The sequence below is a fragment of the Haemorhous mexicanus genome, chromosome 4, assembly GCF_027477595.1.
Source record: "Haemorhous mexicanus isolate bHaeMex1 chromosome 4, bHaeMex1.pri, whole genome shotgun sequence".
Lineage (NCBI taxonomy): Eukaryota > Metazoa > Chordata > Aves > Passeriformes > Fringillidae > Haemorhous > Haemorhous mexicanus.
The window spans coordinates 12,342,102-12,364,894 of NC_082344.1; the positions used below are offsets into that span (position 1 = coordinate 12,342,102).

Consider the following 22,793-nt stretch of genomic DNA (forward strand, 5'->3'; position numbering starts at 1 on the left):
CAGTTGGCTGGAGCACCCCTCCTATGAGGAAAGGCTGAGAGAATTGAGATTGTTCAGCTTGGAGAAAAGAAGGCTTTGGGAATTGCAGCCTTTCAGTACCTGAAGGGATCCTGCAAGGAACACAGAGAGAAGCTTTTTTCAAGAGCCTGGAGTGACAGTGACAGACAGAAAGGAATGGATTCCAGCTAAAAGAGAGTAGGTTTGGATTAGCTGTTAGTAGGAAGTTCTTTCCTGTGAGGATGGTGAGGCACAGAAACAGGTTGTCCACAGAAGCTACGGATGCCCCGCCCCTGGATATGTTCAAGGCCAGGTTGGATGGGGCTCTGAGCAATCTGGTCTAGTGGAAGGTGTCCCTGCCCATGGCAGGGAGTTAGAATGAAATGATCTTTAAGGTCTGTTCCAACCCAAACAATTCTATGATTCTACACAAACATCCTTCACCACAGGATGTCACATAGAAACCACAAACATCCTTCACCACAGGATGTCACATAGAAACCACAAACAAGTGCCCTGCTGGCCCTCCTGTGTGTGATCACTTTGTGACACTCTTGGTTGGAACTTTCCTACAGGCACCAGCTTGCCTTCTCTGGTGCCTAAAGGAAAGTTCACTGCTTTAACCTGTCAAACAGAGAAGTTACCACAGCTGGGACCCCCAACCTTCTCCCAGTCTCCATTTTCTGCATTCTCATGAATAGTCCCAGCAGGTCGTGCCACTGGTCATTCCCACCCAAGGGCCACATGAGACGGATTTGTTTTGTCTACCCACAGCAATTGAAATTGCAAATGCAGAAGTGAAACTCAGTAGAAACTTGGGGACACCACTCTGCTTTGGCTTGATCAGAGCAGACTTTCATAAGCTGCCTGCCTGCCTTTTGGGAACACAGCTTCATTTTAAGTAGGAATCAAGTCTCAGAAGATGGAACAGCCATAAATAAAGTATTTCATTAATTGGATGGAAGTTCGCACGTTAGATCTGGAATAGGTGATGTCAACAGAATAGCATCTGGTTTTTAATCTGTTTTCACAGGCAGGCAAGAACTGAAATTAGTTTCTTGAGGCACACTCTAACTCCTATGAGCTGGTCTAACCCACAGAGCAGGATTTAAAAGCTTGCTTCTATCTTATGAAGTGGGTCTGGAGACTCTGCAATGCACTACTAAGTCTAAAACCAGGGACCTTCTGCTATCCCCAGAAGTCACTTATGCTACCGGGTAAAACCTGAAGCTTGCTTGTTCCGTTCCCCTTAATCTCCTGCTCTGCACAACTCCTGTCTGTTTCTTCTTGCTCCTTTATCAACACAAAAATAACACATACAAATCCTGGAGTAGGAGCTGGCTGCACCAGTTTAAATGCCTGAATCCTAAAACCCAAGAAGAAGCAGAAACTCTGGTCAGTCCAAAGTATGTCCAAAGTTTGAGAGATTTATATTCCACTTTTTGAAAATGAATTTTGTCACTGAGAGTGTTTGAATGTTATCTTCATAAACTCACAGTTATACTTACTGCATCTTTTTCTGGATTGCACACTTTAACCCAGACCAGGTGGTCTACAAGCCAGTCTATAGGCTTATCCTTATAGAACATGAGAAAAAAATCCACTATGAGTGGTAAGTCTTCTGATTTAAACAATTTTCCTGAAAGCAAGACAAGAAGTTATATTTTTATTGCTATGCAAGAATCACCAGCTTTATGTTTAAATGTAATTAATTTAAATAAACATTTAAGCCTTCCACACATGAATGCAATTATGATATTTAATGAAAAACTTCACATAGGATCTGGCTTTGAAGAGTTGCTCATCATCCAGCCCTATGATATGGGATGCATATTCTCCTCCATAAAGAAAAGGAAGTTTTTGGGGTTTTTTATAGATTGTTCAAATTCCATTATTGAAAAGAGAACTACACATTACAGAGGCACATAGTTCCCTGAGGTGGAAGCATTTCCTCCTTATGGGAACTCAATAGATTTTATGCTGAAGAAACTCTGAAGACAGTTTTGAAGAGAACAAAAGTAAACTACTTTCAGTGGGCTGTTTCCTGAAGAACCAAGGAAGTTTTGATATGCAAGTTCTTCCATGCTTAGAGATGTGATTCTTACTGAGACCTTTTTGATCTACACAGTACCAAATCCAGTTGATCCTGCTGAGGCCTTAATACTTACCAATAAATCCAAGTTGTGAGAACTCGAGAACCATCCAATCTTGGGACTGTTGAGCAGCAAAGCTTTTTATACTTTCAGTATAATCAGGTTTGGCTATAATATCATCTTCCAGCTGGCAGGGGTGGGGGGGGGGGGGGAAACACAACAGAAAAAGAGAAGGCAAGCAGTGATTTTATTGTTTGCAGAGAAGGTGGTGACATTGCCACAAGCGTGTTGTGTTTAACTGCTATACCACATGTACTGAAGGTGTGCCAAACTACAGTGCATTGGTATTTAGTTTCTACATATATCTCTGGTTTAGTATCACTCATTAAGTAATTATCTACAGGAGTGACCATAACACCATGGGTGCTTCTCCCTTGTTTGATGAAGGAGGACTCCCTGCCTTAAAAAGATCTCACTTAGAAGAAAACATTAAGCAAACAGACAAGAGGTTAAGGAAGACAACAACAAGCAGTTTGTTTTTAGGTTGTATAAGCATTGAGAAGCGAGAGGAGCAAACTACATGAGAGGAAAGGTGTCTAAAACCTCCAGTAGCCTGGGCAGACTTTGTCATTCAAACAAGGTGACTGAGAAGGACTGTGGAAGGTTACTGAGATGCCTGTAGAAACCAGGGGATACTGGAAATGAAGGGGTGTGCTCTGTGAATCACACTGAAGGACAGGGATACATAGGGCTTTCAAGATGTTGTAAAGGCCAGCACAGCGTACAGCAGTAGAGCCAGCTGAAGGGTACTTGGAAGAGGAGACTGACATCGATCAAGGAAATAGAAAAGGCATTGGCTTCATTTTTGCCTGGCTTTCAGACAAGAACTGGGCATCTGAAAAGCCAGAAGCTGTTCCTGCTGCTAAAACTGATTACGAATCCAGACAAGGAGGTTGGAGGCAATGACACAAAGAAAATAAATGTATTCCAGAAATAATTAAGGAACAAGTAATTATTGGTTTGAATTCAGTATGAGTGTGAAAACACAGGAAGAGGAGGCTAAGACGTCAGGAAAATATTGCTGGGGTGTAATGTAATCATATAGTAATTTATTCTAACTGCTGTACTTCACTGGCCCTGCTGCATGTCTGGTTGTGCTGGAACTGGCTTCAGAAAGCTAAACAGCTAGAAAATTAATTCTTTGAGGAAAAAACCCCAGCCAAACAAAACAGGATTTCCTGCTGGCTTTGGGTCTTCAACTCAGTCATCAGCAGCTTGAGAGATCAGGCCCAGAGGTTTTAGCTGCATTTCTGCATCGCTTCAAATGTAGGACTGGCTGACAAGAAATGTGTTGGCAACAGTGAACCCAGGAGTAAGTAGAATGAAGTTAGGAAAATGAGATTGAGATCTGTTTTGACCCTGTCAGCTTTTGCTGATGGTAAGATAAAAAATGCACAGATAGAGACAACCTGACCAAGATGAATGCATCCTAACAGATTCTGAGATCTGGGGATTGAGCTGAGTTGAGAGTTAGGTAGAAGAGAACAACAACAACAACAACAAAAAAGGCAAACATCAATTTACAAGAAATCTGGCATAAAATTAAATGAGCTTAAAGCAATTAGCCAGGGGCAAGATGTAAAGGGAGAAGAGCAAAGAATCAAAGAAGGTTTTAGAGAATCCTTAAAGAAAAATTGAGGGGCACCAAAAAAGGATGAAAAGCAGACTGGAGTATCTCAAAAACCTAGGGAGGCCACCATATCAAGAAACATCGTAGAAAAGTAGGCAAAAACCACTGAAGATTAAGAGCACAGAGGCTGTGATGCAAAGTGACTGTGTCTGTGGTTATTAACAGAAAGTAATTTTGAAGTCTGAGATGGTCTTTCCTGAAGCTGACAGTGATTATTAGAGTATGTAGTTTGATATCCCATGTAGCACAAACCATTAAAGTTATTTATTTAACTCTGTAATTTGTGTTCAACTAAAGTGCATCTTGGAGAACCTCTCTCATTGCTTAGAGATTCCAGTATCCCTTTTTTTCAGTATGTTATACAGTATTTTATTACCCTGAATGTTTAATACTTTGCACCCAAATTCTAATTTGATTTTTTTTTCTGCCTTCAGCTTACAGCCACTTGTTTTCTCATACGCTCTTATCTGCCAAAGGAGGTTGTACAGCTGCACACAGCTGGATCAGGAAATTTAAGGTATGAACTGCCTAGTCCACTTGCCCCATTGCCATGGGAAGGCCAGCAAAACACATAATCACAGCTAACTTCCCTTCACTCATCAGTGCTTTTGAATGAAAAAATATACATCCACTACAGCAAGACCATGAAAATTTCCTACATGATAGGTACCACATGGGTTTCCTTTCATTTTTCTTAAGCATGTTGTCTGTCTAAGAGAAGTAAAAATGAAGTAGTAACAAAAAAGTCAAAGAATACAATGAAAGTTTAGGCATCAGACAGGAAGGTTCTTCCTTTCTGAATTTTATTAGAGTATTTTTACATTTTGTCTTACTGACAATGAATTGTGAAAACTGTGGAGCTCCTCTTAGGAGCTCTACCAAATAGCAGGCGTAACCTAGAGTCCAGTGAGGGAAAGAAAAAAAAGCCCATATAAAGAGTCCTAGTGAACTCACTGAGATATTGCTCAGGCTTTAAATCCATTAGAGAAATGTTGATGGCAATATATATTACTAGTGTGTGTAAATATATATATATATATATATATATATATATATATATATATATATATAATGCAAAGCTTTCCCAGCCTCCATATGTTGTGTCGTGGTTTGAGAGGAAATGAGTTTTTTTGGGATGGTGTGGTCAAACCAATTGGTGTTCAGATTTTAATATTGGCACCTGGTTTGTCCACTGAGGGCATGGATACGCCTCTGAGAACACAGGGGGTTGAAAGCTGTGAACTCCTGGGGGAAACTCTCTTGGGCTCCGGTGAAAGAGAACAGACCTTTCCCCTGCCCGGCTCCAAGCTGGGCAGGGGAGGGGGAGCCGTGCGGCTGGAGGAGGTAGGCCAGGCCTGGGACAGAAGGGAGGAGGCCCCTGCGAGATGGAAGGGTGGAGGAGCACAGTGAGGCTTCGGGCAGCCATCCCCCACCCCCACCGCCCCCCACCTCCAAGGGAGAGAACCTGTGCCTGTGATAGCACAGCTAGCGTGAAGGAGAAGGGGGGTGCCCAGCAGGGCAGCCAGCCGTGAGAGTTCATGGACAGGCAGAGCCTGGGACTTTTAACCCTTCTTGTAGATAATGGAAACCTTGCAAATGCTGATTCCTCCTAGAGTTGATGAGATAGAGTTTGGGATAGCAGGAAACAGGCAAGTGGAAGATGTTGAGAGATGCTGAGAAGAACCCCAGGTAAGAAGAAATGATAGAGTGGCCTTTAGCTAGACTTTTCTTGTATAGCCATGGGCAGAATCACTTGCGTTCCTGTGACACAGAGACTGCATCTAGGGGGAGGCAATGGCTCAGAGCCAGGAGAGTGCGGTGATGTAAAAGAGCGCCTGAACAGAGACGACGGGTGAGGAGGGTAGTGGTAGTGCTCTTCATCTTCAGAGAAGAAGAAGAAAATTATCTCTGTTCAGGAGACCCCTCGGCCCCAGGGGGTGAAATTTGCGGGGGGGACAGGTGTCCCAAAGGAGAGGGACTGTGCTCTTTTTTGGAACTGAACAAAGCATCCTTAAAGGGAAAAACCCTAGAAGTAGCTCTGGTCCATGTGCAGTGGTGAGAGCACTGGACATGGAAAGAAGAAGTCACGATGGAAAATGTTCTCCGAGCGGTGCCACATGTTCGACTGTTTCCTGAGGAAGTCTGTAGTGCAGGAGGAACTCCTCTCTTCTCGAGGAATTGAGAATTGATTATCTGAAGAGTGGTGATAGACTGAGAGTGGGTGATCTAAGGAGTAGTAACTGAATTGAAAATCCAAGGTTTTGTTTTATTGTGATGTGTTGAAAATCTGGTGGGGGGAGGAGGAGGAAATTTGGAAAGTTTTCATCCTATGTTCTGTGTGTTTCTCTTATAGTCTTAAGTTAATAAAGTTTTTTTTCCTTTCATTCTTAAGCTAGAGCCTGCTCTGCTCTGTCTCTGATCACATCTCACAGTAGATACCAGAGAAGTATTTTCATAAAGACAATGGCATTGCGCCAGGCTCAAACATTGACAATGAGGTTAAAAAAAAATCATAGCAGTAGTTCAGGAAACTACTGCAAGTTAGAACTTGATAAGAGATTTTATCTGAAGAAGCTAAGATTTATTTAATGGTTTATTTTTGTTTCATCTCAGTGCTAATAGAAAACACTTAAAAACTGCTCTGTGTTTCTTTCAGATTTGAAATGTTTGACTCCTGCAGTGAACAAAATCTACATGGACAAGAAATAACAAATGCATGTCCTCACTATTAGGCTAGGATTGGATTGCCTGCTTTTATGGCTGTGTTATGATCCCATTATTCTAAGTGTTTCAAGGGTCCCTGGTGCATGCCAGGAGGTTTAGTGAAAGTGGAAACAAGAACCTCAAAGTTTTCTCGGGTGAGAGGGAAAAAAAGCTTTAAGTAGACAAGTTGATCAATGGGTAAGCAGTGGGTAAGGTTCATCCGCAGTGTAAGCCTGTTAGCTTCAATGGACTTCACAAAAAGACTTACTTAAATCTGGTTCAGCAGGATCCTAGAACAAGTGTTTATTCAGCAAAGATCTTGTCTGACTCATGATATCAACTGTTCTGTAGACGTCAAGACTAATTATGTGTGCTTATCTTGTTTCAAGGTTTGGGAGTTAGTGTCAGCCACTCAATCAATACTATTCCTGACTAAATTAAATAAAAAATCTAACATAGCTCAAGTTTTGCTTAAGATTACTGAAGTAAATATTGTACCAGTCTAAGGAAAAGTAGTTTTAAGTTGATTGCTTTCCTTTAACACAAGACTTCTAAATAGAGGGAGGACATAACTAAGTTTATGGCAACAAGTGTTCATTATTTTCACCTGCACTCTACAGAGTAGCTTTTGGGCAGACCAGCATCTGTGCTACAGGAGCAGCTGCAGGCTGGCCATACAAATGAACAATGGGATATAGTAGGAATGCTATGAGGAGTGGGATGAGGAAAGTAGAGTTTCTTTTTGAGAAAATTCCAAAAGCAAACCTAACTCCCTCCAGACCACCACCATCCGGGCTTTGTTCTTAATAACACAGTTCAGTCATTATATAATGTCTCAGATAAGAAAACACATGTTCTCAATTCCTTCAGAAATACAAATACATAAGTAAGTTATTGTAGTACAAATATGAATCCTTGGAGAACTTGGTAACAGGAAGGGACATGAATTGTCTGGTAGCATCCTAACGTTTCACTTTGCTGGGTTTCCTACACCTTGATGCTCCAGTGCACTCAGTAAACTTGGATAATGTTCTTAAAATATACAAAATCCACAGGAAAATACTTCGTTTTCCATTAAACCATACTTGTTCAAAACGCGGCATTTTTGTTTGTCCACCTGCATCCTGAGCACCTATGCCACATTTGAGAACAGAGCATGGGGACTCTTAAGTAGCCCAGCTCAAATGTGGTTTTGTTGAATCCTGAGAAAAACTGTAGGAGATGCCAGATCCTGCAGTCTTCTGCTTCCAGGAAACCTGTGACGTCCTTATGGAATACCAATTCTGAGGCAAAATGCTCTTCTGAGCTTTTTAAAAAACTGTTGACATTATTGAGCTACGTGAAATTTTATAGACCTGTTCCATGATTGAACAGCTCATATTAATTTTGGAATGTCTGGTGGTGATTAAGATCTTTATGGAGTGCAAATTAGCACAAATCTAGAATGATGGTTAAAGCTAAGCTTAAATGCATAGGGATCTTCTTAAAGGCTAACACAAAATCTTCTGGAGAATTAAGGATCTGTGCCGACTTGTAGTTGACCTTATCTCAAGTATCATTCTACTGGTATTTCCCTGTCTCAAATATTTCACTTCATTGTCATCTGGGCTATAACCTGAACCTATCACTATTCTTTTTCCTGGCTGCAGTAAGTAAAAAGATATGAAACTCTGACTTTCTTAACATAGTCAAATGAGGGTTTCATGCTTCAGTTACCTTGCTCTTCAACTTCATAAATGACAGGAAGGTAGAGATAGTTTTAATCAAATAGTACCTGGCTTCAAGATTATAGGCAGAATAAGGTAAAGATTATAGGCAGAATACACAGAAAATTATGTAATACTGCTGGTTTTATTGAGGCCTTTTATCAAACCATGACACCTTTGAAACGAAAATTGCCAAAACTAATCATCAGTACAGAGGTATTGCTGCTACTTAATGATAATATGGACATACCTGTAAATAAAATGTTCCCTTAGGTTGAGCATATAGCATTAAAAAGCTATAATCCAAATTCTGTTTAGTTCTCCACCTAAACATAAGCAGCAAATTCTGATAAGCTTTTTTGAGGGGGTTGCAAGAGTTATTTCTATAATAAAAGAACTTCTAATGCTCTGCATTTTTTGTCTCTACAATAAAATTGTAAGGTTGTAAATTCTAACCCATTGTTAAGTGCAAAAGCATTCATCTACAATCAATCAATCAATGTAAACATTTGTAAATAATTTTATTTTCCTGTAAAAGTTAACATTAAATAAACAAAAAAAATTGATCTCTGTCAATGGACCTTGAAATGTCTAACAAGTTATTAATGTCAAATTACTTAAAAGATTCTACTCATTATTTTATGAAGAGCAGAAATAAAGACACATGGATTATTTAAAGTTGAAGAAGTAAGTGGTTTTACATATGAACAACACAAGAGCAGGTTGATAACCATAATTTTCAGGTTTAAATATAAACACATATTTCGTACAGTCTTTCATTTTACCAGAGGATGATGATGATGTTTGATAATCAACATTGAAAGACTACAGAGTAATTTATTAGTATTTAATTAATGTAAAAGTATAACTGATCCAAACCTAATCATATCTAAAACTAAATTATAAGTATGTAAACTTGTTTATGGTCTATGGTATGAACACATAAGGTTTATCTATAAAGCCAATATACATACACACATTTATGTAAATATACTAGCTGATTTCCTCCAGCCTAAACTCTTAGTACTGCAACTCTCTTGCTGCATGTTGCAGTGGCTTCTGATTAATTAGTTGTTGACAAAGAAAATTACTTTCCTCCAATAAATCTGTATTTTTTTTAGGTTATAATCTCTGCCTCACTGAATTTGGGGCATGAGAGTGAATGAAATCACCATTACGGGTGTAGTAACAGTAGATAAAAACCCAATGATCACCAAAAGTTAGGTCATGAATTAAACCCACAGTACTTGTCAGCGATTAGCTGGAGGGCCACATGGGGCTGCGTGTTCACAGAGACGCTCCTTCATCAGTTACATTAAAGATTTTTCTATTTTTTTTTTTATGACAGATCATATAGCCTGTTACTTGTTGGCATTATCCATCTGGTTTAAAACTTCTTGGATGCCTAGAGTCAAGACCTAAAAGGAGATGCCTTGACTCTCACCCTGAAGCTGATGGGCAGCATAGCATTTCTCAAGATCCCCTTGTAAATTTTTTTTACAAGTACAAATGAGGTCCTTTAGCTCTGAAACACAAAAACATTATCAGCTCAAGCAATGCTGACTTTTTCTGAATTTTCCATTTTACACTCTTAGCAAAAGTTCTTAGGTTTTATACAGCAATCTTACCTTACTCGGTCCTCAGAATCTCCAAGTGTTTTCTTCAGGTTGGAAAGATCTGGGTAATAGGAAGCAGGAGGAGAAATAACCTCTAGGACTCCAGACTGGACTTCTCTGGGGAAGCTGGGAAAAGAATCCTAGTGAGACCCTGTTCCTCAAAAAGACTTTTGAGGGCAACCACAGACAGCAGCTCCCCAAAGTTAGGTCTGCTCCTCCGGAAGTGGAATTTACAACTCTAGCGAAGAAACTGACTGCAAATTTGGAACCAGGAAGGGGTCTTTAACAACCATCAGAACAGACAGGTCAGGAACTCATCCAAGTCTCAGAAAACACTGGAGAGAAGTGTGTCTCAGAAATCCTGCTCCTCCTGCATCTGTAAATGCTTACTAACAATCCAGAGATAGTTGCCAAAATGCAGCAGTAATTCTCAACCAAACCAAATATCTAGAACAACACTCAATTGTTTCCCCTTGCATGAGAGCTCCCAGTTTCCTTACCATTGCTCCAACTCTAACTCTACTTTCTGAGCAAAATTAAACTGTCCCACAGCAGGAGTTTCAAATAGGGAATCTGGATCTAGTCTCTACTCCAAGAATTAAATTTTCCATTTAAAGAGACATTGCAAAAATGTGTAACCTACTTTGGGAGCCAAACCTGGAAGTCAAACTTCCCATTTTCTCCAAAAAACCACAAAGCAACTAATCAAAAAATCTAAACAAAAACCACCAACCCAACAGAAAACCCAACAAAAACAAACAATCAGGCTTCAGGTGCATAAATTGCATAATTTTAAAACCCCAACACAAAACAGGTAGAGTAGTGGTTTCAAAATCGAGTTTCCCATTTCTTATGATCAGTAAACAAAAGATAACACTAAAAATTAAACACATCAGAGTACCAACATTGTGGGAAAAAATATCAATCTTACTGTGTAACCCTGACAAAGCAAACACTCTGCAGTAATTTTTTCAAAAGCCATAAAGCAGTAATTAAAATTATCTGAGTGTTTAAATTGTTCTAGGTATTGTACTTTGGCAGTGCCAAGATAGAATGCCGCTTCCCTTTGTCCCCTTGTCCTCCCAGCTGAGCTAAACCCTCTGAAGGCAGGAAATTATGAATATTACTTAGCTAACAGCCTCAGTATGAGGAGTCTTCTGGGGGAAACCCACACACAAAACACAGTTTGGGAAACCCTTGAGTGAAGGAGGATGTGCAGAAATGCTCAGAACGGGGAAGAAAAGGTCAACTCCTCCAGGGATCTTGCTCAAGGAAGATAAGAGCAAGCAGAACTGCAGTGGGAACCAAGCTTCCATTTGACATCTCTAGGGTTAATTTGGCAGGGCAAAGACTACCCATCTCTCATTGCCCATCATGTAGTAGCATTTAAGATTATAAATGTAATCCCATTGCTGTCCCAAGTCTATTGTCTTCCTAAAAAATAGTCAAAAAAAGGAAACAAAGATGCCTGGGAAAATGTGGCTGTGTTGTGGCACTAAGGGATGTAGTTTAGTGGTGGCAGTGCTGAGCTAATGGTTGAATTCTATTGATCTTACAGGTCTTTTCCAACCTAAGGAATTCTGTGATTCTCTGACAGATGCCAGATTACACTGCAGGGTTGTGTAGTCAGTGGGGACCTCATATATGCAACCTCAGGTGCATCAACTGCATCATTGATTTTCAGGGGAAAAGACTTCGGCTCAAGTAAATATTTATCACAGTTTTAAGCTGAGACCTTCACTGGTTAGTTAAAGTATATTTATCAAATAAGAAATGAAAAATAAATTGATGTACATACTTCTGTTCTCAATTTCACAGTGTGTTATGGCATACGTATTGAGAGTGCACCTTTGCCTCAGTTCCATTTCAGTGTTGAAATGTTCTAGTTCTTTCCATAAAAGCTCCAAATATGTGCACACTGGTGGTTGAGTGTAGGACTTACCTGGTTTTAACACTTTCTGCAACACTTTTAACATATTCTGAATCCACCTAAAGAAAATAAGGGAGGGTTTCATTAGAAGTCACTCATTTTTGTAATAAACAACACTTTGTAAGGAATATGTATATGCAAACATTTAATTTTTTTTCCTTCCAAACAAATGTGGTATGTTACAGCAGCATTTCTAGTAAGGAACAGTATGGGTTTTTCAACCCAATCAAACTTTCAATATAGTTCACTTTTGTTCCAAATATCTCCAGCTGCCATTTATGGCACTTTGTTTTTCACTGTTTTTGCAGAAGACCAGGCTATTTTCTGCCTAAAATTCTGTTCTGCTATGCCAGTAAAGTACAGCCATATAACTATCAGTAAAAAAAGCTGTTTTGAGTTAATAATCCAAAAATCACAAAAGAGGCCTAAGGCTAATGAGAAAAATCACCTAAGCAAAATATTCTAAAGCCAGCAATACTTACAATTTTTATTTAATTTCTTCCTAATATAACAAACTTACAGCTGTGTTTGGAAATTTTGAGGACATTCATTACTGCTGTTTCATAAAAGTAACAATATTAGTGTGCCAAACATATCTATTAACTACATTTAGAGAGCAAAGTTCTATTTCTAAAGCAACAAAATAACTGTCTTAATAGTTCAGATTTTTTCTTTAAATAAACAAATTGTTTAATATATAATTGTTACCAATTATTTGTGGTAAGTAAAAAAAGTGTAATACAGAACTGTGGTAAGAAAAAAAATACCCAGACCTTAAAACTCACTCTCAGTCAATAAGTTACTCAAGCTTAACTCACGATATAAACATTCACCTTGACCTTTGAAAACTTAGTGGAGAAAAGGAAGGTGTGGATTCATGACCAGTGAACACACCTGCCCTCCTCTCATAGTAAAATGTTCCTATCACCTCTCAGATCAGCATGGTTATCTACTCCAATTTACTGCATGGCTGAAAAAATGGAAGCTGTGAGAAAATGACTTTTTGTGTTGGGAGAAAAGGGAGAGTAGGTCTTACAATGGCAGTTTAATCCTAAATTGGCTGATGTGGACTATTACTATAACCACAGCTCCTGTTTGTTCAAAGTGTCATATTAGGACTCTCTACAGTGGCAAACTATTCAAAAGTCAAGCCTTAAAAACTCACAGAATCCTCTGAAGCCCTCTGAAGAAATAAGTTTACGTCAATGGCAGCCAGGCAAAGCTTATCACTGCCAGGGCTCTTCATTGTGAAATACCAACTGCAAAGTAAGTTCAGCTCCCAAAAACTATGCTGAAGAGGAACTACAGCCAATAAAATTGGTCCTCTGTACTCATCGTGATCCAAACAGAAAACTGGAAGTCATGGTCAAAATCAAAGTGAACTATACTCTGACACTTCTACACCTGCAAAAGTGATTACTAAATAATAAAAAAATAGCAAACTCTAACTGTTAATGAATACATGCATAAATTTAATGCGGTCAATGGAAGGACACAGAAATATGAAGAATAAATATGAATTCTGAATAATTGCACAATCATTTTACCTGCTAGAAGCTATCACTAGCTAATTCCTTTCTGCAGCTTTTTTTTCCTGATATAATCAAAGTATTTTTGAGTAAGGAAAAAAACCATTTATCCTTAATATTTTACCTTGAGCACGGTTTATTTTCCCAAACATGCTCAAGGCTCTGAACAGTTTTCTTTTGCATAGGAAATGCCAAAATACATGCAGAAGGCTCCAATATGTCAAGAGACTTTGCAAGATACATGTTAACAAACCAGCAGATCAATCATTTGAACATTTGTTAGACTAAGTTTACTTTCTTCAGGTTCTACGGCACTTTTCTGTGGAGGATTTGCATTTCATTCTGGAAGCAGAAAACCTTACTTTCAGAGAGAAATAATGAGTTCATATAGTTTTGATGGAAAATCTGATTCAAGGACTGTGTTGGTAAATGTAGTAAGACTTTACCCTCAGATCATCTGCATAACAGGTTTTTTTTTCCACATATGAACACTGAGGCACTAACTGCTCTAATGAAATCCATCCCAAAGGCCAAGCTAACAGTATTTTGCATTATTAGACATAAATCTCCATACTTTTTATCAGCATCCTGCCTCTTTCCATGCACACTTACCTCTGCTACAAAGATGATTATTACACAGTCCTTCTTTTGCTCTTCAGATAGTTGGTACAGCAAGGAATGTAATGTATCAAGCAGATAATTTTGTTTTTCCCTTTTCACTGTAGGAATACCCATCACCAGGGAGACTGCAAAGAGAGAATGCCTCAAGCCATGTAACTTAAAGGGAAACTAAAATCACATTTTAATTCTGATTTGATGAGGCCATGAAACTTGGCAACAGTTAATATTTCCTTAGCACTGTGACAGCATTTGCTCTACTACCTGAAAGGGGAGATACCTCCAGCTATGTTTAGTTTAGAGACACCTGTGTCTGTGTTATAAACACCAGGTCTATGCTTGAGAACTTGGAGATACCACTACCTCTGTACTGAGATTCAAAAGTGAGTTTTGCACTGCTCTAGTGAGCAGGTTCTCATAGGAAGAGAACACTGTGTATTTCAGAAAGGAATCCAATTCAAAAACCCTTCTGAGCAGTTTAATTGATATGCATCAATGGTTTTCATAGCATCAATAAGAATAAAAGAACTAAGATGTTACTGTTATTAAAAATAAAGGAACTGAAATTGTTTCTGGCAAGGACTCCACTAGTAGCAAACCTATGCTGTGTTACATCATCAGACCATAAGCAGGATGTCTCTTTTTTCATTAGTATGGGCATTACTTAAATCAGAGACCAAACATAGCTCAGTAAACCTGCGCAATCTTAGTCCTTGCAGATGATTTCTATTCACCAAAATCCCAGAAGGCTGGTGAGGAAGCAGCAGTTTGAAATAAAACAGTAGGTGCAGTTAGTGAATTGCTTGTGACTTTAACTTCCATGCCAATGACAGCTCAAAAACCTAAGCGCCAATGTTCCTTCCCAGCACATATCCCATTAAACCATTGGGGTTTGTTTCATTTTATACACAACCTGTACTTATTAAACTGCAGTCTTGCTATTATGATTTTCCTGTATAAATAAAAGAAGGCTAAACGTAGAGTATTCTTTTATAAGCGACACTGATCTATGGGGACTATAGTGAGAACTCCAGCACTAGATCACATTACTACAACTACACCTACTTATTAGTAGTCTGTAGAAAGTCATCCATTGACATGAGCATGGCCCAGGGTTTGGGGTTTGTTTTAGTTAAATCAAAAACACTGCCAATGTTTCTTCATATAAAATCGCCCTAGAGAAAAGCAAAAATTTCAACAAAATACAAAACTCATCCAAATGGTTGACTAGCTTCTTCGTTGCTTATTATTTTTGCATGTTCCTTTTACCTGTCACATGACAGTTAGGACAATGCATTTAAAATTTGTATTATAGTTCACTGGAATTATTATGATTTCTACAGATGCCAGATGATTACTCATGGGGATGAAAAAGCTACATTGAAGATATATTAATATTCTTTAAATGATCACCTTTCCCTTTGCTTCTCACATTGGCAAACTGAATGCATTGCAAATTTGCCTTGGCTTCTTCATCCATACTAATTTTGTGGGGAAAAAATGTCAGCTACTGCATCTTAGCCATATGAATATATGATTAAAACAAAAAATAACCTTGTTTTTCAATTAAGATCATTTTTATTGCTATTTCAAAAGGTTTTCAGAATACTTTAAGATAAAGATTTGGAATAGAGGTGGGCACTGTAAAAGTACTTTTGCTATTGCCATTAAAATTCATCAGCTTGGCAACATTAGAAAGTTAAGGGAGAAAATCCATTCCAAACTTCTGAGTATGCTTCATTGCTAGAAATTAATTAAAAATACAAATCTATAGCACATAGAAGCCAAACTTTATTTCCTACCTCCAGTTCTCTGTTGCCCAAAAATAACATTTGGGAAAATTGCATCTTCATATTCTCGAAGGTGAGGGAGATAGTAGTAGATATTTGTAAGATGCATGGGGAGTTTTCTGGGGAGGTTTAACTCTTTCCACATTAAATCACCTTAAAGACATAACAAACACAGAGATCCATACAAAATAAAAAGCAAGCAGAGGAGCCTATTTCTTCACCTGTTTTGCTCAACTGAACACTGGCAGATTACCACACACAAGGTTATTCAATCAGAACTATTCCTCAGAAATTATTATATGTCATATATATTACATTATATTAAATTGAGAACTTCCCAGTACAACTCCTTCCCACTCAGGTGGTGGTGCAGAGTTCCAAGCTTGAACATCCTGGGATAGGATACCATCTGTATTTCCCTGTGCCTGCACACTAGCAGGATTGAGTCATCTTAAAACACAGTAAGTAGTTATTTTAAAGGCAGCAGTAAAAAACTGTTTGGTTTGGGTTTTTTTTTACATTCTTGGCAAACAATTTTTAAATGAAAAGAAACACAGATGCTGATTAATAAACTTCTTAACTACTTAATAAACTTAATTGCTTTCCCCAAAAAGTAACACATGGTGGTTTTCACAGCTCAAGCAAAAGTTCTCAGTTTACAAAAAGTCCTATGGTAAAAAGAATGACGACATACAGGCCTTTAAAAACTATTCAAGAAACAAAAGGCTATAGAAGTTAAGAGAAAATTAGGGATTTTATTTTTCTTTACTACTTTAAAATAAAGATGAAAGCAACAGAATGTTTATTGACTGGGATGGAAAGTTTTTTTCCCAAAAAATGCATCTAAAATACCTCCCAAAATTTACCACCCTTCAAAGTTATATACATGTATCACAAAAACCATTATCAGCTTTATTCACTCAGTTTAGATTAAGAAAGGCAGAGGCTTACTGAATGGACAATATTTTAAGTTTTTCAAATTCCAAAAGATAGTCCCACTGAAAATTAGGTCTAAAAAGAGATTTCCTACCTTACAGAAAATACTTTTAAAAACCCTGAAGCAACAATATATCTCTGCCCAGAGATTTGTGTATGAGAGAGAGACCCACAACTCCTTCCACACAGTAAAGCCATTAAATATACTGGAATTTTGCTGCATAGAAACTACCTTCACAACTTTTCAAGGACTTTCCTTCTTTATTTGGAAGTAGTACCTATCAAATATTGGGCAAGGGAGTTTAGTTCCATTGACAACAATAAACCTTTCAATAAATTTTTGGTTGTATACTAAAACATGGCTGGAATGGGAAGCAGAAGGCTAAGTAAAAATAAAAGGAAAATTATTCAGCAATTTTAAGAAATTTCTGCCTTAAATCCTGTGAATTGACAGATTTAATACTTTCTGAAATTTAGCTGGCTCCAATAAGAACCAAAAGCAGGGGGAAGGGGAACTTTCACTCTCCTTTACTGCAATTTTGTGCATTAGGCAGTAACTCTCTGCCCACAGTATGTGGGGTTACTGGGGGCTGACAGCTCCTAAGGCCACCACCCTGCCAATGCTCAGCCCTTTGTTTATAACTTCTGAACAGTCCCAATGCATCAATATCAGATAAACGGATAAAAACTGGCAAGGGAGAACAGATGAAACAACTCTGACTATACAAAGAAGAAATTCATCTTTTTCTTTCTTCCCCTCGTTAATTCCCCGTTTTAGTCTGATCATCAGCCTGCTGTACTGAATGAAAATAAGGATTGTTAAATGGTAGTTTTCAGTCACACCCAGACTCTTTCAGAAGTTAGGGGATACCGTGAAATGCCTCCAGCACAGAGATGCCTCTTCTAGTTTCCCTTCTCCCCCCAGGGAAGAAGCTCTGCCAGTCTCAACAGGGAGGAAGACAGATTGTGCACAACTACATTATTTATTTTAGGTTACAAAATCAAACTGTCAATCTATTACATGTAACTACAGTGTGCAGATAGAGATGTACAACAGTCTGTAAGGCAAGGTAACTAAAAAGTTCAATTAAACAATGGGAAGAAGGCAGATCACTAAATTTTACATGTTGGTGTCCTAAAAAAAACCCCAACAAAACAACAAAACAAAATGAGAGAAAACCCCCACACACCTGTGTGATTTTTTGTCATGTTCATTCTTCTTGCAACTATATTTTTGATTTCATCTAGGGCACTGCTCAGTTCATGTGATCTTTTTTTATTTTCCTTGTCAGCATACAACAGTCTTTGCTGAAGTTCCAGCAAGTGGTGTTCGTACATATCTAAGTCATTTCCTGCAATAAGAACATAATTTATTTTCTAAAAGATGATTTATGATGGAATGAAGTTCAAGAATAGGAGATGGTCCAGAAGATCTCATCAACAAAGTGCATAAACAATAATAAAGTTTATTCAGGAGAAGAAGTAGTCTGGAAGAATATTAAGAAGGTAGAGTTTAGGGAGCACAGCTGGGTGAAGGTAAATTGAAGACAAAACCAAGAATACAAAATCCATAATAAGGAAAAAGTCAGTGACAGACGGGGAGTTGCAGGGGAAAGTGCTCCTTTCTTCACCAAATAACAAATCATGATGACCCTTTTCACACTGAAAAGTATAATTATGTAATGGCTTGTCTTGTGTTTCAAACACTATTAAGAACAAAACAGAGATATTAAAAGCATTAAGTCTATGAGTTACAAGGTGTCTGGAGTATGTTAAAAACTATTACTAAAGATGGTTAATATAAAGCAATACTTCAATATCATCACCCCTTTGCAACTGAGAGTAAAGAAAGTAGAAGAGGACTTCTGCCTCATTTTAAAATGTTTTATAATGCTGCTTCTTTTATTGGTTTTGTTGTAGTTTAGTTGGTTGGGTTTGGTTTTTTCCCTAGTTAAATGCTGTTATTTAGATAACACATTATCCCATTCTATTTGTGGGCTGTGCTAGATTTTATCTGTGGCAGTTCTCATTTTCTAGGACTCTCCATTGTCTCTCTGGAAAAGGGAATTCCCATGGATTCTCACCTGTAAAAGACACTACAAGCAAAATACAGAGGTAACGCAAATCTGTGCAGATTTGCAGAGGTGTTTCAAACTGGCATTAATTTGCATTTTGGATAATCAGGGGGTTTTTGGATAATCATACTTGCATTAAACACAAGTCCTTAATTTAATCAATAAATGTGTGATTGGAAGATTGAAGTTTAAAACATCTAGGAAGAAAGTGGTTAGAAAAAAAAGAAGTAAACATGTGATGTGTATTATCATTATTTACCTCATTAAAACTTTAAAAGATGTTTAACAAAATCCCATTAAATGAATGCTTCCTAAAATTTTTGACACTCTTAAAAATGTTTTGACTTGCAAGAAATGCATTTGTATATATGAGTATTTTATTTTATGGAGCTATGAACATAAATTTAGCCTTGCTGAAAGAAAGGGAAATCTGAATTATTTCAGCTGCATGCAACAAGACACTTCTACTTGATTGAAGTAGGTTTCCCTAAGAAAATCAGAGAGTAAATTCAAAAAATAAAGGGAGGTCAAAACAGATGAAGAGTCTATCTTTAAACAATATAAAATAGATAAAATAGATTAAAATAGATTTCAAATTAAAAAATCTGTCACAAGGCATCAAGATACAGAGCTAGAACCCCAAACAAGCTGAATTTTTTGGCATACCTAAGGAAGATCGCTTTCATCAGCTACCATGTATCAATACACTTTCTTGTTTATGCTTTTCTTTTGTAGCTGTGTTTCCAATGCCATAAGCCAATCTTTAGGTTTTTTTCCTTTAGAATGTATATGAATAAAATGAAAACAAAAGGTTTAAGCTGATTTAGGTGACAGATAATCATCACACCATTTTCATAGCAAGAAACTGATTCCAGATAGAACATCAATACATCTAAAGATGGTGGAGATTTACCTTTCATTTCCTAGACAAATTCAGAAGTATAAGCTAATGATACAGTAATGGGCATGAGTTTTTCTTTATATTCCAATTTATGGAAGGAATTAGTAAAGAAATTGCAGACGAATTATAACATCATAGTCCTCTCTGCATAGTTCTCTCAGCTATGCAGTGTCAATATGACTCAAAATCACCACTGGGCTGACATTTTGGCAAGCACCAAGTCATGGCAGTTGTATTTGATGAGCCTACCAAAGTGATGCAGGTGCCTCTTAGAAATAAAATGTCAATACCCAACTACCATTGAGCGCAGCCCAAGAAGCTGGCATTTGTAATCGGCCTTACCTATTTCTTCAGAAATAGAAGAGGGAAACTACATTTTTAAGTCTTTCAGAATTGAACCCCCTCTTCAGTCAGCAGAACATGAGTCTTAGTAATCACTTATATAATTTGGTTTTGATGGCTCAGGAAACAAGGGTTGGACACAAGGAACATAATATTCACTCACCTTTGGTGAATAATTTAATTTTAATTTATTATAAAAATATATAGTTTGAAATAAAACATGAAATGTTCTAAATTTTACTAGAGCACATGTAAATAAGCAACATTAACTATTACTAAACTTTTGTCAAAAAATGTGTGTTTAGAAAGCATTATGAAGCTAAACACTCAAAATATTTCAACAGTCATTGAGTTTAAATGGACTTGTGTGTGTGAGCGTGTGCGTGTGTGGAAAATGTTCTTTCAGCATCTGATGATCCACAGAGAACTAAAACAGCTGCTTGCAATAGATTGCTTAGAAAGACACAGAGTATTTTTTCAAATACAGTGCTTTTTGACAAGGAGGGTCAGGGAGATGGAGCTTTGGGACAGTATGAAACACTCTCTGTGCCCAGCAACAGCCTGTGACTTGCCTTGGCAATGCCTTGTCTACCAATGGTTCCATCAGCAGCGAGGAGTGTCAGAATAAAATCAGAAAAGAGCAAGATGAGGACCTATGGTGAAACTACAAAAAGCAAATGAACGTAAAGGAGGCCTGCAGAGAGACCTCAACAAATCAGAGCTGGGCAATCACCAGCTGTATGAAGTTCAACGAGGGCAAGTGCCAGATTCTGCACCTGGGATGGGGCAACCTTGGATGTACAGACAGACTGGGGAATGAGAGGCTGGAGAGCAGTGCTGTGCAAAGGGCCCTGGGGCTCCTGGTCAATGGAAAGTTAAATGTGAGTCAGCAGTGCCCTGGCAGCCAAGAGGGCAGCTGTGTCCTGGGGGGCATCAGGCACAGCATTGCCAGCTGGGCAAGGGAGGGCATTGTCCTGCTCTGCTCTGCTCTGGGGCAGCCTCACCTCGAGTGCTGGGGGCAGTTGAGGTGCCACAATATAAAAAAGATGAGAAGCCATTAGAGAGTGTCCAAAGGAGGGGTCTGAAGGGAAAGCCTTATGAGGAGCAGCTTAGGCCACCTGGTCTGTCCAGCCTGAGAAGACTGAGGAGAGACCTCATTGTGGTTGAAGCTTCCTTGAGAGGGGAAGTGGAGGGGCAAGTACTGATCTTCTCTGTGGTGACAGGACCCAAGGAAATGACATGATGTTGTGCCAGGAGAGGTTTAGGTTGGGGATCAGGAAAAGGTTCTTCACCCAAAGGGTGACTGGGCACTGGAACAGGCTTCTCAGTGCAGTGGTCACATCACCAAGCCTGAAAGAGTTCAAGAAGCTTTTGAACAACATTCTGAGGAACATGGTGTGACTATGTGCAAGGCCAGGAGTTGGACTCAATTATCCTTGTGTGTCCCTTCCATCTAAGCATATTCTGGGATTCTATGTAAAGGCTTCTTCTCCCCTCGGTGAGCTGAAGATGAATCTCTCTGATGGGCTTAGAGGGGTTCACTGAATTTCCCTTCTAAGAAAAGTCAATGGGACTACACTAGCCACAAGCCATGGGAGCAAAAAAAAAGACCCAGCCACCTCCCAGAGGCAGTGATGGCACTCAAAAGCTTTTGCAGTGAATTTTCAGCTCTACTGTAGCTTTCCTCTGACTGCTAGTACATATTGGCATATATACCTATAGATACTGTACTTCTAAGACAGCAACATTGAAAATGGTTTTAAATGCTCTCTTGTGTTAACTCCTAATAGATACATTTTATATATATAAAACTTTCTGCACTGCATATTGAAACTCTTTAGAAACAATATCAATCTCTAAAGCAAATACTCATTCTCAAAGCCAACTGATTATTTCTCTTAGCTCCATACATATATGCTTCCTGTATGATCATAATTGCTTCCAGTCTCATAAATGATTTCTGACAATATCTAAGAGCTGTGGAACAATTCATCACTATCGCCTTCTAGCACTCAAACAGAAAAGAAAATAAAAGGAGAATCTGGAGTGGCAGAAAGGAGGGAAGAAAACACTTCAAAGTCAAGGAGCGAATCTTGTTCCTTATTTATTGATTACAAGCTAAATTGCTTATCATACCTAAAGACTGTTTCTTTTAGAAACTGAAATTTGGTTAATGCCTCCTTAAAAGAAAACTATATAAGCACAGCACACTAACTGCAAAAGATCTTGTCATACACTGTACTAGGAACCGCTCCTCACTGTTCAGCTTAATGAGGCATATTAAACCACTGAGGCATGCATTGGACTAATACCTGGCAGTTTATTATCTCTCCATAACTGATCTAATATGAGATACCTTTCTGAATCTTGTTACATGCTTTGCATGCTCAGGTTTTGTGCTCTCTGAGTAAGGAAGGTAAAAAAAATTCCCCAAACAATGCCTCTGTCTCAGGTCAGAACAGCGAGTTCTTAGGCAAACACTTAAATTCAACAATGTGCATTACGTTCAACTATTTTGTTTAGAGTCTTACCGCACAGTATTATTTGTGTCTTCCAAAATGTTAGAGATCTACTCGCCTTTGACAGTGTCCACATCAGAGGCTACAAGGCAGTAGAGGGACTTTGCATTAACCCAGAGACATCAAAGAAAAGCACTCTGCCAGCAACTTGGAGCAGGGGAGATAGGGTTCCTCTATTCCCATATAGGGCATACTGGGAAGAGGATCAGAATACTTTTGATATTAAAACAAACACATACCTTAAAGAGTTAAAGGCAGATCAAAGTTAATAAGTGGATTTTAAAAACTCACAATATTGTCTAATGAACATGGACTCAATCCTGAGTTTGGCACAGAATACTTTTACTG

The 22,793-nt window shown here is 38.4% G+C and overlaps 1 protein-coding gene and 1 long non-coding RNA gene across 4 annotated transcripts in view; one reads left to right on the forward strand and one right to left on the reverse strand.

Annotated features, from left to right (window-relative positions):
• The window catches only part of CLGN (calmegin), a 64,227-nt gene that overhangs the window by 35,743 nt on the left and 5,691 nt on the right, over positions 1-22,793 (reverse strand). For 2 of the 3 annotated variants that reach the window (XM_059843815.1, XM_059843814.1), the window contains 8 exons: positions 17,799-17,960; positions 15,685-15,825; positions 13,877-14,010; positions 11,748-11,794; positions 9,818-9,931; positions 8,440-8,515; positions 2,166-2,277; positions 1,506-1,636 (listed from right to left, as the gene is read on the reverse strand). In XM_059843815.1, the coding sequence (XP_059699798.1) occupies positions 1,506-1,636; positions 2,166-2,277; positions 8,440-8,515; positions 9,818-9,931; positions 11,748-11,794; positions 13,877-14,010; positions 15,685-15,825; positions 17,799-17,960 (917 nt within the window). Of the gene's footprint in view, positions 1-1,505; positions 1,637-2,165; positions 2,278-8,439; positions 8,516-9,817; positions 9,932-11,747; positions 11,795-13,876; positions 14,011-15,684; positions 15,826-17,798; positions 17,961-22,793 lie in introns of those variants that run through there. The other variant, XM_059843816.1, reaches the window with a different exon arrangement.
• Positions 4,153-6,952, forward strand: LOC132326095 (uncharacterized). Its single transcript, XR_009486130.1, has 2 exons — positions 4,153-4,297; positions 6,437-6,952. It is a non-coding gene; the product is annotated as an uncharacterized LOC132326095 (long non-coding RNA).